This window comes from Triticum aestivum, chromosome 2B, assembly GCF_018294505.1.
Source record: "Triticum aestivum cultivar Chinese Spring chromosome 2B, IWGSC CS RefSeq v2.1, whole genome shotgun sequence".
NCBI lineage: Eukaryota > Viridiplantae > Streptophyta > Magnoliopsida > Poales > Poaceae > Triticum > Triticum aestivum.
Window position 1 is genome coordinate 395208605 of NC_057798.1, and position 15893 is coordinate 395224497.

The following is a 15893-nucleotide window of genomic DNA, read 5'->3' on the forward strand; positions in this document are numbered from 1 at the left end:
GTAGTTTGAGGAGTTCATGTATTCACTATGTGCTAATGCTTTGTTCCGGTTCTCTATTAAAAGGAGGTCTTAATATCCCTTAGTTTCCAACAGGACCCCGCTGCCATGGGAGGGTAGGACAAAAGATGTCATGCAAGTTCTTTTCCATAAGCACGCATGACTATATACGGAATACATGCCTACATTACATTGATGAACTGGAGCTAGTTCTGTGTCATCCTATGTTATGACTGTTACATGACGAACCGCATCCGGCATAATTATCCATCACTGATCCGGTGCCTACGAGTTTTCCATATACTGGTTCTCGCTTATTTACTTTTCCGTTGCTACTGTTACAATCGCTACAAAATACCAAAAACAAGAGGCGCGCTGAACTCGGGGACGATCTTCACAGGACTTGCGGAGGCGCGCGTAACCGACGGGCCGGGTCGGTCGCACGGCATAGATGAGGCTGATCGCCGCGGCGAGCGGGTGATCAAGCCGATCACGCGCGAGGTCGGGGACGCCGCTCGGTGGAGGCGTGGTGGCGACGGAGTCCGAGATGAAGCCGGCGGCAGCGGGCGGCAGGGCGGCTATGATTGGCCGCCGCATGGCGCGAGGCCGCCGGGTAGGGGTGATGCAGGAGTCCCGGTCGGAGCAGGGCGGTGACGACCGGCGTAGATCGACGGGCGGGCCGTCGCGCGAACGGCGGCGGTGAAGGGCCGCGGCATGACGCGAGGCCGCCGTGTCGGGGCGACCGGCGGGCCGACGCGCGGACGATGCGTGAGGCCGTCGAGTTGGGACGACCGACGGACAGATGCGCGGACGACGCACGAGGCCGCCGGGTCGGTGAAGAAGACGGCCAATCGCGCCGGTGTTGGAGTAGAGGCGCACGGGGTCTACGACGGCGGTGGGTGACGCAAACCGGATCACATAGACCAAAAAACCAAAAAGTAGACACCGATCAAACCGACCGGCGAGAGAGAGAAAACCCGGATCAAAGGATCGGGAAAAGAGACTCTCTAGGGAAGCTGGCCAACACGGCCGGCGGACGAACCCTAGGTACGGGCGGCGAGGCCCCCGGCGGCGGTCATGGAGGCCGACCGCCCCAGGGGTGGCGCGCGGGTGCGAAAGCGGCGGCGGCTAGGGTTTAGGATCGACTTGCGATAGATACCATGTTAGAAGGGAGAGAGGGGTTTGATGGAATAGTTCATTGTATTGCTTGAGCCTCGTGGGCATATATATATATGAGTACAATCATGTACTTGGAGTATAAGACAAGCCAGAACAAATCCTAGTCTATCTCGTCTTTCCTAATAAACATTATACTCAACAGGTAGCTTCCCTCCATGGCAAAATATGTACGCAGATGGGTTATATCTAACAACTTGTATGTACATGCCTCTATTTTTTATCCATTAGATCATCACTCTCTGTGCCCCTCCTTCACAGCATCACCACTCCCGATCTTGTCAGGCTGCGCTCGGCAGGCCATGACGGGATCGGGGTGGGCTCCTGCTTGAGTGCTCCTCCTTCCTCTTCACTTTCCACCGCAATACCTGGGACAAGAGGGACATGGAGAGGAGTTTACTGGGACTTTTTATTTTTCAATCTTAAATCTGTAGGCACTTGCCAAATTTTAGTTCAAATAATGTAATCTCTCGAATCCATGTTTGTGTCCCGTAAGGTTTGTACTTGTTTGATCTGCATGTTAATGAAAGAGATGAACCTTGCCGGGGATTCGTGCATGTATATGTCCATGCAGAGGTGGGATGCCTCTATTTTTTTTAAATAAATGAGTTTCCCCAGCAGGCTATCCTGCCTGTACCCTCTATCTTGCAGCCGGGTAGTAGGCCTACCGGGCACAAACTGTAAAGAGGGACCAACCCCCTTCCGGGCTTTATCCATCAAAGGCCACTGCGACCACCCCGACCGAAGCAACATTCGAGTCGAAGGGCGGGAGCACCTAAGCTTCAAAGGGTAGCAGGGTTTCCTTATGCACAAGTTTTCACTTACAGAACATGTATGGATAAGAGAAAAAACTTATCTCTTTGTCTTGCTGGAGATCGCAATGCTGACTTGTCTTCTCATCTCCTTCTTGAGGACTTAGTCCACGGCAGGAGCCTGCAGTTTATGCGGATGAAAATGATGCCAGATGCGATCTTATCTACATGAATATGCGATGCTCATGATATGCTTATGCATGCATGTAACTTGCCGGGGGCCCCCAACGCTTCATTTATATCTCTGTTGCTCAAGGTCTGCGCCTGGCTTTGTACAAGGGGTTACATGCAACTGAGGCAAGGCATGTACAAAAGGATGGTTGCCGGGCAGGGCCCGATAGCCACGCCTTACGGGTTGAACTTGCGGAGATGCTCAATATTCCATGAGTTTTGCAATTGAATGCCATCTCCGGTCTCCAGACGGACTGCACCAGGTCTGGTGACTCATACTACCCGATAAGTGCCTTCCCACTTCGGCGACAACTTGTTTGTACCTTTGGCGGACTGAACACGCCTAAGGACAAGGTCACCTTCCTCAAAACACCGGGCATGAACCCTGCAGTTGTGATAGCGACACAGGGCTTGCTGATAGCATGTAGCACGCGTAGCAGCCCGAAGACGGTTATCCTCGAGAAGCACAACGTCGTCACGCCGGTGTTGTTCCTGCGCTACTTCATCGTAGGCAAGTACTCAAAGTGACCCGTAAATGAGTTCCGTGGGGATAAATGCTTCTGCCCCATAGACTAGGGAGAAGGGAGTCTGCCCGGTAGTTCGATTTGGTGTCGTTCTAAGGGACCAAAGAACCACCGATAGCTCATCGATCCACCACCTTCAACACTTCAACAGCTTATCAAACGTTCTTGTCTTGAGGCCCCACAGCACTTCAGCGTTTGCCCTCTCAGCTTGTTCATTGCTTTTGGGATGTGCAACAGAGGCAAATGAGAGCTTGCTTCCGAGGGCATGAACATATTGCATGAAGGCGCGGCTCGTGAATTGGGTACCGTTGTCAGTGATGATCCGGCCAGGAACCCCAAAGCGACACACCAAATCTTCCAAGAACTTTATAGCTGACTGCGCAGTCACCTTTCTCATGACAGCTACTTCCGGCCACTTTGTAAACTTGTCGATTGCAACGAACAAGAATTCAAAGCCCCCGACAGCTCGGGGGAAAGGGCCGAGGATATCGAGTCCCCAGACCGAAAATGGCAATGACAAAGGGATTGTCTCAAGTGCTTGGGCAGGTAGATGGATATTCTTGGAATGGAACTGGTAGGCTTCACACTTGGTGACTAGCTCAACTGCATCTTGGAGAGCAGTGGGCCAATAGAATCCTTGCCGGAATGCTTTCCCAACTAAATCCCTTGATCCAATGTGGGAGCCGCACATTCCTTTGTGTATTTTTGCCAGCAATTCCTTTCCTTCTTCCTGGCAAATGCACTTCAATTTCACACTGTTGGGCCTTCTTCTGTACAGAGTGTCATCGACAAACCAATACATAATGGCCCTCCGGGCTACTCTTTCCGCTTCTTCTTGCTCTTTGGGAAGTTCTCCAGTTTGGAGGAAATGGACTATGTGCCTTGCCCAAGTTGGAGCCTGAGGCTCGGCAACGAGGACTAGCGGCACCTCCTCATTCGTGGGGGCGCATCCCTCGACTACGGGGACCAATGGCCCGACAGGAGGGTGTACCCCGACAATCGAAGGGGGGTTGTTTCCGACAGGGTCCCTGCCAGGAACCCAGAGGGGTTCTACCGAGAGAGGCTTACCGGAGTCCAATTTCCTCCTCTTTCTGGCCATTGTTGTTGGGGATACGAAGGGCTGAGTAAGATGGAGGACAAAAGTTCCTGGTTCCACAGGCAGCTCTTGCGCAACGCACTTTGACTGATGATCAGCAATGTTGTTTTCCGCAGGGGGCACGCGCTCCATCTGCAATCCGTCAAAGCGCTCCTCCAATCTTCTCACTTCCTCGACGTATGCTTCCATCAATGTACTTTGGTAATCCTTGTTGACTTGTCTCACCACAAGCTGTGAATCTGCTCGAATGATCAACTTCTTAATTCCTAATTTCTGTGGCAATCCTAAGCCCGGCAAGGAGCCCTTCATACTTTGTTGTATTGTTGGTCGCCTCCTCTCGGGGAAAATGCATCTGGACGACATACTTCAGGGGCTCCCTGGTGGGGGCAACGAGAAGCACGCCAGCCCCTGCACCTTGTAGGAGAAGACACCATCAAAATACATGATCCATTCCCCGGGCGATTCCTCGCCGGGAATAACTGTTTCTAGCACTTCCTCATCAGGGGTTGGCGTCCATTCTACAATAAACTCTGCCAATGCCCTGCTCTGAATCGTTGACGTGCTTTCAAACCTCAGGCCAAAGCTGGATACCTCTAGAGCCCATTCCACTATTCTGTCGGTAGCCGCTGAGTTTCGGAGTATCCTTTGCAACGAAAAGCGTGTGACAACCATGATCTTATGGGCTTGGAAGTAGTGGCACCGTTTTCTTGAGGCCATGATGAGGCCGAAAATCAATTTTTGCACGCCAGAATACCTGGATCTAGCCTCCTACAATAGGGAGCTGACAAGTATACTGGGCGCTGCACCACTTTCTTCCTTGTCGTGTCCTTGGGGTTACCTTCACTGTCGTGCTTCTCTTTGTGCTGATTCACATCTGACCTTGCCAGGCTATTCTCTCTTTCTGCCCTTGGTGGGACGTCTGCTGAGGTTGCTGTTTCCTCCACTTCCCGTTGTGCCACCAATGCTGTACTTACCACCTGATTAGTCGCTGCCAGATACAACAACAACGACTCTTGTGGATTGGGTGCAACTAATGTGGGCACAGAAGAGAAGTAGGTTTTCAGATCTTGCAATGTTGCATTTGCTTCTCGGGTCCACTTCATAGGTCTTGCCTTCTTCAAAATTTTGAAGAACGGCAAGGCACGCTCGGCAGACTTGGAGATGAATCTGCAAAGCACGGCAACGCATCCTGTTAGACGCCTCACATCCTTACTGTCTTGGGTGCCTGAAATTGCTCGATGGCCTTGATCTTATCTGGGTTGGCCTCGATCCCGCGATGGGACACAAACAAGCCAAGTTGCTTGCCGGAGGGGACGCCAAACACACACTTCTTTGGGTTTAGCTTCAAGTTGATCTTGCACAGATTGGCAAATGTCTCTTCCAAATCCTAGATGAGGGTCGATTTGTCCTTGGTCTTGACCATGATATCATCCATATAAGCTTCAATATTCATGTGCAACTGTGGCTCTAAACCAATTTGAACTGCTCTTGCAAAATTGGATCCGGCACTCTTCAACCCAAAAGGCATGCGCACGAAGCATTATGTGCCACATGGGGTGATGAAGGAGGTCTTCTCTTCGTCTTCCTTGGACATGAATATCTGATGGTACCAAGAGTATGCATCCAGAAGGGAGAGCAAATCACACCCAGAAGTGGAATCCACAATTTGGTCAATGCGCGGCAAGGGGAATGTGTCCTTCAGGAATGCCTTGTTCAGATCCGTGAAATCTATGCACAACCTCCATTTCACATTAGGCTTGCGCACAACAACTGGGTTTGCTAACCATGTTGGATATAGTACTCCTTTGACCAAACTAGCTACCTCAAGTTTCCTGATCTCTTCGGCAATGAACTGCTGCCGCACCTTCTGCTTGACGGGTCAGGCATGTGGGCAGACAACAAGGTGGTGCTCGATTACCTCCCTGGAAACACCGGGGATATCAGATGGTTTCCAGGAAAACACATCGATATTCGCCCACAGGAAGGCAACAAGCATGCTTTCCTATCTGTCATCGAGGGTGACATTGATGGTAAAAGTACCATCAGTACCATCAGTACCATCCAGTCCTGTCGGGACCTTTTTCACATGGGGTGCAGTAGCCTTGGTCCTCTTGCTATTGGAACTCTCCGGCATGTCATCAATAGGTGCCGCCCACTCCGTAGAGGTACGCTTCCCGGTTTCCTTGCCGGCGTCCCTACTATCTTTCTTCTTTCCTTTGCTTTCCTTGGCGAGCACCATGGCTTCGGTAGCCTCTGCCGCGACTGTGTCCCGGTACATCTTATCCACGCACATCATCGCATCTTTCTTATCTGATGGAATGGAAATGACGCCCATCGGCCCTGGCATCTTCAAGGTGTTGTAGGCATAGTGGGATGCCACCATGAACTTGGACAGGGCCGAGCGCCCAAGGATTCCATTGTACAGAAGGGGGAGGTCGACCATATCAAACACAATCTTCTCAGTTCGATAGTTTAACTCTCCCCCAAATGTCACTAACAATGTGATCTTTCCCTTAGGACGACTCCTATCGGGATTGACTCCTTGAAACGTGCCCATAGCCTTGAGCTCTTCCTCTGCTATCTGGAGCTTGCTGATAACTTGTGGGGAATCAGATTCAACCCAGCCCCGCCATCAACCAACATCTTTGTGACCTTGAGGTTGCCGATTGTTGGTGAAACCAACAATGGCAAGCACCCTACCAAAGTGATGCGGTCAAGGTGATCCTCTTCATCGAAGATGATGGGCATGCGTGACCATTTGAGCGGTTTTCATGAACCTGCCACTAGCTCCATGGCATTGACTTCACGTGCCCACTGTTTAAGTTGGTGGTGATAGGAGTGCAAGGATGCACCCCTGTCAATGCACAGGGCGTTAGTGGCTTTCTGGAATTCCTGCTCACTGCTTCCTCTTCTTCCCCTCTGTCACTTTCATCACTCTAATCTCCCTTCTCTCGGCCCCTGGCGGGCTTCCCTTGGTTCCGAGGAGCCTTGCCGGGGCGATTTGCTTCATCGCCCCAGCTCTTTCCTCCAGTGCTGTTATGACCTTTTTGCTTATCACGCTTCTCATACTCAGCCCTCTGCTTCTTGACGAGCTGCTCAACCTGATGACACTCCTGGAGATCATGGCCCTTGGTCTGATGAATCTTGCAGTAAGGTCCACCACCTTTCCCAGCCCTTTCGACAGCCGCAGCCTCCCGGCAGTGAGCGCACGCAGTAGCTTCCTTATCGGGGGCTTCGGCTTTAGCCCTCTTGCCGGTACTAGGTGTGCCCGATCTCTCAACTGTCAACACTGCCTTATCCTTACGCTTCTTGTTGTGCTTCCTCTGACTGGTGGACTCGTCGTCATCCTGTGAGTCGATGTCGACACAATCTTCCTCTCCAGGAAGCTTCCTCCCCTCTTCCACCAGAGCACACTTGTCCACCAAGGTATACAGCTCCTTCACAGTCTTGGGCAACCGAACATTCATCTTGGAACGTATCCTTCAGTTGCGCACATTGGATTGGAAGGCAACTATCACAACTGCTGGGTGGATATCTGGAATGTTTCTATGGACTCTGCTGAATCTTTGCAAGTACTTCCACAGAGTCTCTCCTTCTTTCTGCTGGAGAAGCTGCAAATCGCTGTGCCGTCCTGGTTCTTGATGGCTGCTCGTGAAGGTGCCAATGTACTCATGGCACAGGTCATCCCAGGTCGCAATGGAGTTCTCTAGCAGGTGCATCAGCTAAGACCTCACATTTGACTTGAGTGCCGAAGGGAAGTAGTTGGTGAATACCTTCTCATGTCTTTCCCCGGCAGCCTGAACAATGATAGTGTGGATGCACAAGAACTTTGCCGGGTTCAATCTCCCATCATACTTCTCTGGTATCTCTGGCTTGAACGTGCGAGCGGACGGCCAACGAACTTGCCGTAGCTCATGGGTGAAGGCAGGGCACCCGACCTCGAAAGGTAGGCATCCGCCATCTCCGAGTGCGGGCTCGTCGACATCGGGGCCGTCACACCAATTGGGCTGGCAGTGGTTGTCGTGGCGCCGGTCGACGTTGGCGTGCGCGCCTTCCCTCCACCTGTCCTCCGTGGCTCGCCGTTGTCCTTGACGTGCTTGAGGGTCAGAGGAGGCCATCAAGACATCATCGAGCTCTTGGTTATGTGGCTCCCGCACTACTTGCCGAGGTGGGAACTGCACTGTGGGGGCGGCGCCTTCCGTACGGCCATCAACAAGAGTCGTTGCCGTCGCCTGGGGAGGCTGTGGCGTGCTAGCTCGCTGTGGTCCTCCCGCCTTGGCGAAACCAATCAGACTTTGGATGGTGGCACGCCACTCATCCATCTGATCGGCCGCCGATGGAAATCTCAACAGCAGCTGGGCCCGTGCCATCGCCTCTGAGGTAGTGCTCGGCATAGGTGATGATGACGTAGACCGCAGCGTCGCTCGCCTCCTGATGGTGCCGGTGGCGACCGTGTTGTGCCCAAACTGTTGCGAACCAGCTATTGGGATGGCATGGTGACGCAGTGGAGGGGCTTGAGGGCCAGCGGCCCCGTTGGGCACAGTGGCCAGGTCTGCCCCGTTCCGGGGGTGGCGTGTGCCCTGTAGCCGGGCCCGAGGCGGGAGTGGCTGGAGGGTTGCGATTCGCCCCAGAACATGCACCACCACTGCGGTTGTGCCCTTTGGCAAGGAGAAGGGGTGCAGACAAAATAATCCCCCCATCCATACCTCTAGGAGCGTGGCCGCTGGGATGTTGCTGATGTTGTCCTTCCCTGGTGCCACCCGCTTCTGCTTCGGCCACGAGAGCGGTGGTGCCAGCGCCGCCTGCGCCGACCACATCTCCCATAGTGTCCACATCCTCGCTCGTCCCCGCATTTCCCGCGATGTTGGCGGTCGCGGGCGGCGGGGCCCTTGAGGTGGACGGGTGATTCGCAGCTCCAGGCTTCTTCTTAGGCGCCATAGTCGATGACTCCGTCGATGATGAAAATGGTGATGAAGATGACACGGTACCGATGCTCTCAGGTTCACGCAAGTGACCCTCCTACCCAGCGCACCAAAGATGTCATGGGGAACCACGACCACCTATGGCGCTAGGAGCCCCTTTTGGTTTGGGCGGGGGATGGACACGTTGCGCAAAGAGCATAGAAGCGTAGCGTAGCGCAACAGGGATCACACGGGCAATTTTTACCCAGGTTCAGGCCGCCGCGAGCCGTAAAACCCTACTCCTGCTTTGGTGGATTGATGGTGGAAAAGGTGGTGGTGGTCGCAACACACTTGCCCCGCAGGGTTGCCTCGAGGTGAAGTGGCTACATGCGTATGAATATGCGAGGGGTCGTGCTTGCCAACCTCGCGAACCCTTTCTACAGTTTCCATAGGCCTCCTTTTATAGGTTAAGGGGTCACCACAGTGGCAAATTAGTCTTTACATACTGACTAGATAGCAACAGTGCTATCATACCTAACTCTACAGGCTGACAGGGCGCATTAAATGCGCCATCAAGTGTCACATCACAACGTGCCCAACAGCCCTTGCCAGGCTGTTTTGCCAGCTTCGCGCCTGTTCGCTTGACACGTCTCAGGACGGGTGTCATATGGAGGTGCTTGCTGTAGGAAGTGGCTGCCATGTGGCGAAAAGTAGCCATTTAGTCATCTTGGGGCTTGACACCGCACTGATCTATGACTTGCGTCACTTGTGAGGTGGAGCAGTGGAGTAGCTTGCCTCCGCAAGCCCCGGCAGGGCCTGCCAGGATGATCTGGAAGTATGCTTCCGGGGCAAACCCAACCTTGCCAGGCTCGCCTGCCCGCCAAGGGAGGTTCTTTCCTTCGCGGTATCTTGCTTCTCTAGCTCACCTTGATCTTCTTTATCTACACTTGGACCCTTTGATGAATTGGTCCTTCTTACTTGGTTCAATCATGGTGTTGTAATATTTGTCCTTGGGCCTGTGCACGGTCTGGGCAACGGACCCAGGGTTTGTTGCACCGACACAACCACCAATGATCAGATCTAAGTTTTCACCCTGAAGAACAAGTCCGAGCAATGCCTTCACCAAGTTCACGACGCAAAAACATTGTCATTACGAGGTATGACCAACTCAGGTCAGGCCTAAGTTTTTCGCCTCAGAGGTCGAGACATGGTACTTGAGAAGTACATCCAAACTGAAGTCAACCATAGTAGTTGTCGCAACCACTTTTCCACGATCCCAGAAGCTACAGGGTTGGGCTAGAAACCCACCATGCTGCCGCACCACCATACCATTTGTGTTAGCCATCATCCATGGATCGCATGGCACTGTTAAAGACAAACTGTCCGGAGTGAAAGCAGCCAAAACCCACAGTGAAGCCTTCCAACTACATCCTGCAACCTCGCTAGTACGAGCCATCGATCGGTGTCCATATCTGAAGGAGAAATCCTCCCAAATCAAACAACTGGCTGAAAGCCCCGACCCCCGCATCGCCCTCCTCCCCGGGCGACACGGGGGAACCAACCGCTGCCCAGCAGCTCCCCTCCCCGCCACCCTCTCCCGCTCGCCATCGCCGGAGGGTCGGCCGGCGAAGCCGCGCCGGACCCCAAGATGGCGGCGGTCGGGCGGATCTGACGCACTGCTCGGCGGGGCTCCTCGTCAAGCTTTGGCTCCCCTGCCGGCCACCCTCTGCCAGCTGTGCCCTATGCCAGCGCGTCCCGGCGGCCTCGTACGCCCCAGCCCTCGCCCGCCCTCCCTTCTACCAGCCATTGCAAGCTCCTGCCGCCGGCAAGGTGCCTCCGCCTTCCCCCGTCTTCACGTCAGACATGTCCGTCCTGCCACCGGCATCCTCTCTACTGACGGCATCGGACCCGGGATTGGGGATGGATGCTCCTTTGCTCGTCTCGGGCAGTCCTTGTGGTGCCCACGACAACGCTCTTCTCCTTCCGAGCCGCGGCCATGGCTTCAAGGTGCGGCTTTTTGGTGTGCTTCGGTGGTGCCTCCCCAGCGTCGGCCGGCCCTCGCGGCGTGCCTGCTGGTGTTCTGTGGGCACTTGTGCCCTTGCGTTGGAACCCTCGCTGGTGTTGCTCGGACCCGGCGGCCCTCGACCTGTGTTTTCCAGTGTCCTTGGGTTGCCGGTGCCTCTTCCAGGGCAACACCGGCCCCGGCGCTAGTGAGGCTGCGTCTCCTCCAGCCTCTATAGCTTGCCGGTGTCTTGACGGCCTCGGCCCCGGCGGCCCGGATTTGCATCTCCTCCATTTCCTGGCTTGTCGGTGTCGTCGGGTGCCGTCGTGTTCCCTGCATCGACCCCCTTTGCCCTGCCAACTACCCCAACCCCGGCCACCTCGCTGCCCCACCCCTCGTCATGTCTAAGGTTCGCGTGTCCAGCATGGCTCCCCTCTGGCGATGGTGGTTCTTCGACCTACGTGTGGCTTCCGACTCCCGGTTCCGGTCCGGTGGCTTTGGGATTTCGCAAATATAGCCAGGGAGAAATCCCTGCTCGGCTTGCCGATCCTGGCAACGGCGACACTCACGAATGCCGTCCCCTCCCTGGAGGCATTGTCATGGCCTCTTCCGTGCCCATCTTTGAGCACTAGGGGAAACCCTAGGTCTGATTCTTCAGATCGGATGACGATGGCGCCACGGCGTTGTTTTCCTTCCTGAAGGCGTCGTCTTGTGTGCTCGCGGCGTCCCCGGTGCTGATTTGTGGTTGTCTGACTTCACACGTTGGTTTGGACTTGCATCTTTAGTTAGTGGGTTTAGGTGTGTTGTTTGCTTGTTCGGGCCAAGCACCTTGCTTCTCTTTTCTATTTTTGGGCACCGTGTTCACGCCTTGCGTTCGTGGATGTGTTATATCTTATATGTACTCATTTTCTTTTCTTCTATCAATGAAAAGATACACATGCTTTGCGTATTCGCGAAAAACAAATCCGCTGAGAGCAAATTCAATTAGGTAATTAGCAATTTATGGTACTACATTAATAATTAATTAAATGAGAGGAAAGTACAATGAATGAATGCGCACCTATCCTCCCCCCACACACACATAGACAAACCACACGTTCGAGTAGACGATAAAAGGGCCCCAAAGGCAAGATCAGAAGCATCAACTACTTGACAGCGTCAGTGGTCGGAGCAGAGGTAGCTAGCTAGCACAGTGCCAAGCTGAAGCTGTGCAGCGCGCGGCCTGAGGCGGCCTAAGGTTTTTTGCCCCTGGTCTCGAGCTGCTAGCTCTACATATACGTCTCGCGGTGGGGTTCGTGGCAATGGCCGGCGTCGAGTGCGGCGGTGGGGACTGGCCCTTCTCCGCCGAGGAAGCGTACGCCGATTCCTCAGCGCTGTTGGCGGAGATCGGCTGGGCGGCCGGTTTTGTCGACGATGGCTGCGCTGGGGAGCTGCTTCCGCCGCTGGATCCGCATCCGGCCACACCAGCGGGGTCCATGGAAGGGGCCGGCGCCTCGTCGAGCTCCACCGATGACGGTGCCACGCGGGAGGCTGCGGACGCCGACGGCAGGCCGGCCGCCGCGACAGAGGCAGCGTAAGTAAAGCTGCCGTAGCTTAATTCACCGTCGGATCCTCGCCATGTTCATCTCCTCTCTTCCACGCAATGAGCGGTAAAACCGTAACTACCATCGACTTAATTTTCCAAAAAAATAAACTTAGTTTAATTTCCTTCTCCTCGATATCTTTCATTTTCATTTCATTTCGTTATATAATTTCGCTTTTATATTCGTCTTTTTTTGCGAGTACTTTTATATTCGTTTGTATTATTCGTTAATAGCACGTCATCGTTTCCAGGGGCAGTCCGGTAAATTCGATAATGAGGCTGAGAGAGTGTGGTGTGGTGTTGTGTGGTTAATTTGCATGGAACGTTGCGCCGGGATTCGCGTGCTAAACCTCCCCTTCCCCTCTCATCACCTTTTAAAGTCCACGATAAGGTTGTTAATTTGGACGTATGCTAGCTAGATTCACCGCCACCACTAGTATACCGAGTATTTTTATAGGGGTTTTGGCCTATTGATGGTTGAAACAAAAAGGGGACGATTTCTCTCTTGCGCCATGCGTTAATTTGGTCTTCTCTCTGTACAAATGCGAGCTAACAGCAACCTCCATGTATGCGTGCTTGGATATGGATGCAGGAGCAAGACGGCGCCGGCGCCGGCCCCAGGGAAGACGATGAAAAAACAGAAGCGGGCGCGGCAGCCACGGTTTGCGTTCATGACCAAGACGGAGATTGACCACCTCGAGGACGGATACCGCTGGAGGAAGTACGGACAGAAGGCCGTCAAGAACAGCCCTTTCCCAAGGTAACGTATTCCTATCGACCGACCCATAGCTTAATTTGTACTCCCTCCGTTTCGATTTACTCGTCGTAGTTTTAGTTTAATTCGAGGGAGTAGGTACGTACGTCCCGTGGAAAACTCTACACATTTTTTTCCTTTTGCGAGAAAAAATTCTACACATTATATGCTTCATATGTATGAATGATCTCCATATCCTAGCTGGTCGGCAGAGCTCCTGGTTCTGCCAAAAATCCATCTCCATATCCTAACTAGTAGCATATTAGATCATGCAAAACATGTGTAAGATAATTCAGTGTATTGACTATTAAGATACTCCGTCCGTAAACTATTGTAAACTACACCCTCCATCTCATAATATAAGAACGTTTTGACACTAGTATAGTGTCAAAAACGTTTTTATATTTTGGGATAGATGGAGTAATATAAAATCGTTTAGGTCACTAGTTTACAGAGGGAGTAGTTGAGAGTGAAAGCCTAAGACATACGTATGTGCATGTGAGTAAGTAATACGGTGCAATACCATATAAATTTAGTGTGCATTGAATATGTAAACCATTTGGTAACTAATTGCCGTTAACTACTAGTGTGTGTGTGTGTGTTTTTCTCCAATACTCATCCCTTCATAACGAACATGACAGTACGTAGTTTCGTAAACTGTGTACGTACATTCTGCTTTAGGATAGCTTTCTTCTGCTGAAAAAACTAACAATACCTTGATGTGCTAAACTTATTTCTGATCAGTTTGTTAAGGAGGTAGTTAAGTTTAGCTCTGATCTAGCTAGTGCACTGCAAGATAGAGAGAGAGATCGAATCCTATGACGTTGTGGGTCGAACCCTACTAATCAATTCACTAGGCAAAAATAATGAATGCGTCCAGTACTGGTACTACTTTGCACGTAGTACTTGTACGTTTTATACGGGTGCCATTTTAGAGCAACCCTTGGCATGCATTCGTCATGTTTTTAGTTTTTCTTTCTATTTCTACATGCGAAAATAATGTATAGTACTTTCTCCGTTTTTAAATATTTATCTTTCTAGAGATTTCAACAAGTGACTACATACGAAACAAAAAGAGTGAATCTACACTTTAAAATATGTCTATATATATCCGTATGTGATAGTCTATTTGAAGTCTTTAAAAAGACAAATATTTAGAAACGGAGGAGTAGTACCTAACTTGACAATATACATGTAGCTAGGCCCATTTTTCACTTTATCCCGGAAATCACATGATTCATTTCGCCATGGATGAATGAAGTGTTGCAGTTATATTGTCTTACGTAGGAGCTACTACCGGTGCACCAACAACAAGTGCACGGTGAAGAAGCGCGTGGAGCGCTCCTCCGAGGACCCCTCCGTCGTCATCACCACCTACGAGGGCCAGCACTGCCACCACACCGTCACCTTCCCCCGCGGCGCCGGCGCCGCCACCCTCGCCAGCCAGATGGCCTTCTCGGCACACCACCACCACCTCATGTACAACGACTTGCCGGCACTGCACTCGCCGACCACTCAAAACCCCCTCTTCAGCGTGCCGGCGATGTCGTCGTCGCTGCTCCAGCCGCTACACTGCAACCGACAGGAGCTGCAAGTTGCGAGCTACACAACCCAGGCATCGTCCATCTCGTCGCCGGGGAGTGTTCCCGCCGTCGACAAGGGGCTTCTCGATGACATGGTGCCTCCAGCGATGAGGCACGGATAGATCGACGGTGTCGACCGCCAGTCGCTAGCTTAATTAATTATTAGGTACTTAATTACTTGGATGCGTGGATGGACCACTGAATTTAATTGGGCAGAGAGAAGAATAGGGTAATTATGGTGGCACATAGGTATATATTTTACGATGTGGTTAATTATTTCTTGGAGCGTTGCTACACGTATGACAGTATTTGTACGATTTTTGTACGAAGTAGCAGGGCCACCGTTGATCAACGCTGGCTCAAGGTGGGTTCACGGTGGATTACGCTATCGTACCAAATCGGACGAGCTTTCATCGTATGTGAGGCAATTCCCTATTTCTTGAACATGTCATTTACTGGTAATTGGCTAAATCTGCACTGTGTAAGTAGTACTCCGTACAATGTATGTATAATTACTTTGTGGTTATACAACGTAATATACGCACTGTATATTGATTAATTATGAGTATATGGCTTGTGCCAACATTGTATATGTATGGTTGATGCAAATTCTAATTAATTATACTAGTCATCAACCCATACATCTACATGAGCTAGTAACTACTACTCCCTCCGTTCTTAAATATTTGTCTTTCTAGAGACTTCAAATGGACTACCATATACGGATGTATATAGACATATTTTAAAGTGTGGATTCACTCATTTTGCTCCGTATGTAGTCACTTATTGAAATCTTTAGAAAGACAAATATTTAGGAACGGAGGGAGTAGTATTTAGTTTCGTTAAGTATATCTAACAAAAAATGGGCAGGATTTTAACCAAATACTTCATCCCAAATTCTATTTTTAGAAGATCACGTGCTTCCTCAATATATTGTGTGTTGCCAATATGATGTTTAGACCATCAACATACATTGAGATAATATAAAATCATGTTGAGGATTTCTTGATGGATACACATGGGTTCTCATAATTCTTATAGTAACCTTTTGTTATAAGGATCTCACTAAGTCAGTTGTACCAAATATATTCCAACAAATTTAGGACATGGAGTGACTTATAGACTTTACAAAATATATATTGGATTTTGCGTTTGGTTTTGAAATTGAATTCATGTGAAACTTATATATCCAAATCAAGTGACCCACAAAGATATATGGTCACCATATCAATCAACTCAATAGATGGATGATTTTGAACTGCCATTGAGATAAGGCATTGAAAAATGATTTCACA

The 15893-nt window shown here is 51.3% G+C and overlaps 1 protein-coding gene across 1 annotated transcript; it reads left to right on the forward strand.

The window, feature by feature from the left end:
* Window positions 1-11815: 11815 nt before the first annotated feature.
* Window positions 11816-15157, forward strand: LOC123045105 (probable WRKY transcription factor 57). Its single transcript, XM_044468039.1, has 3 exons — window positions 11816-12252; window positions 12854-13021; window positions 14303-15157. The coding sequence occupies exons 1-3, from the start codon at window positions 11981-11983 to the stop codon at window positions 14718-14720; spliced, it is 858 nt and encodes a 285-aa protein (XP_044323974.1). The 5' UTR covers window positions 11816-11980; the 3' UTR covers window positions 14721-15157.
* Window positions 15158-15893: the final 736 nt, after the last annotated feature.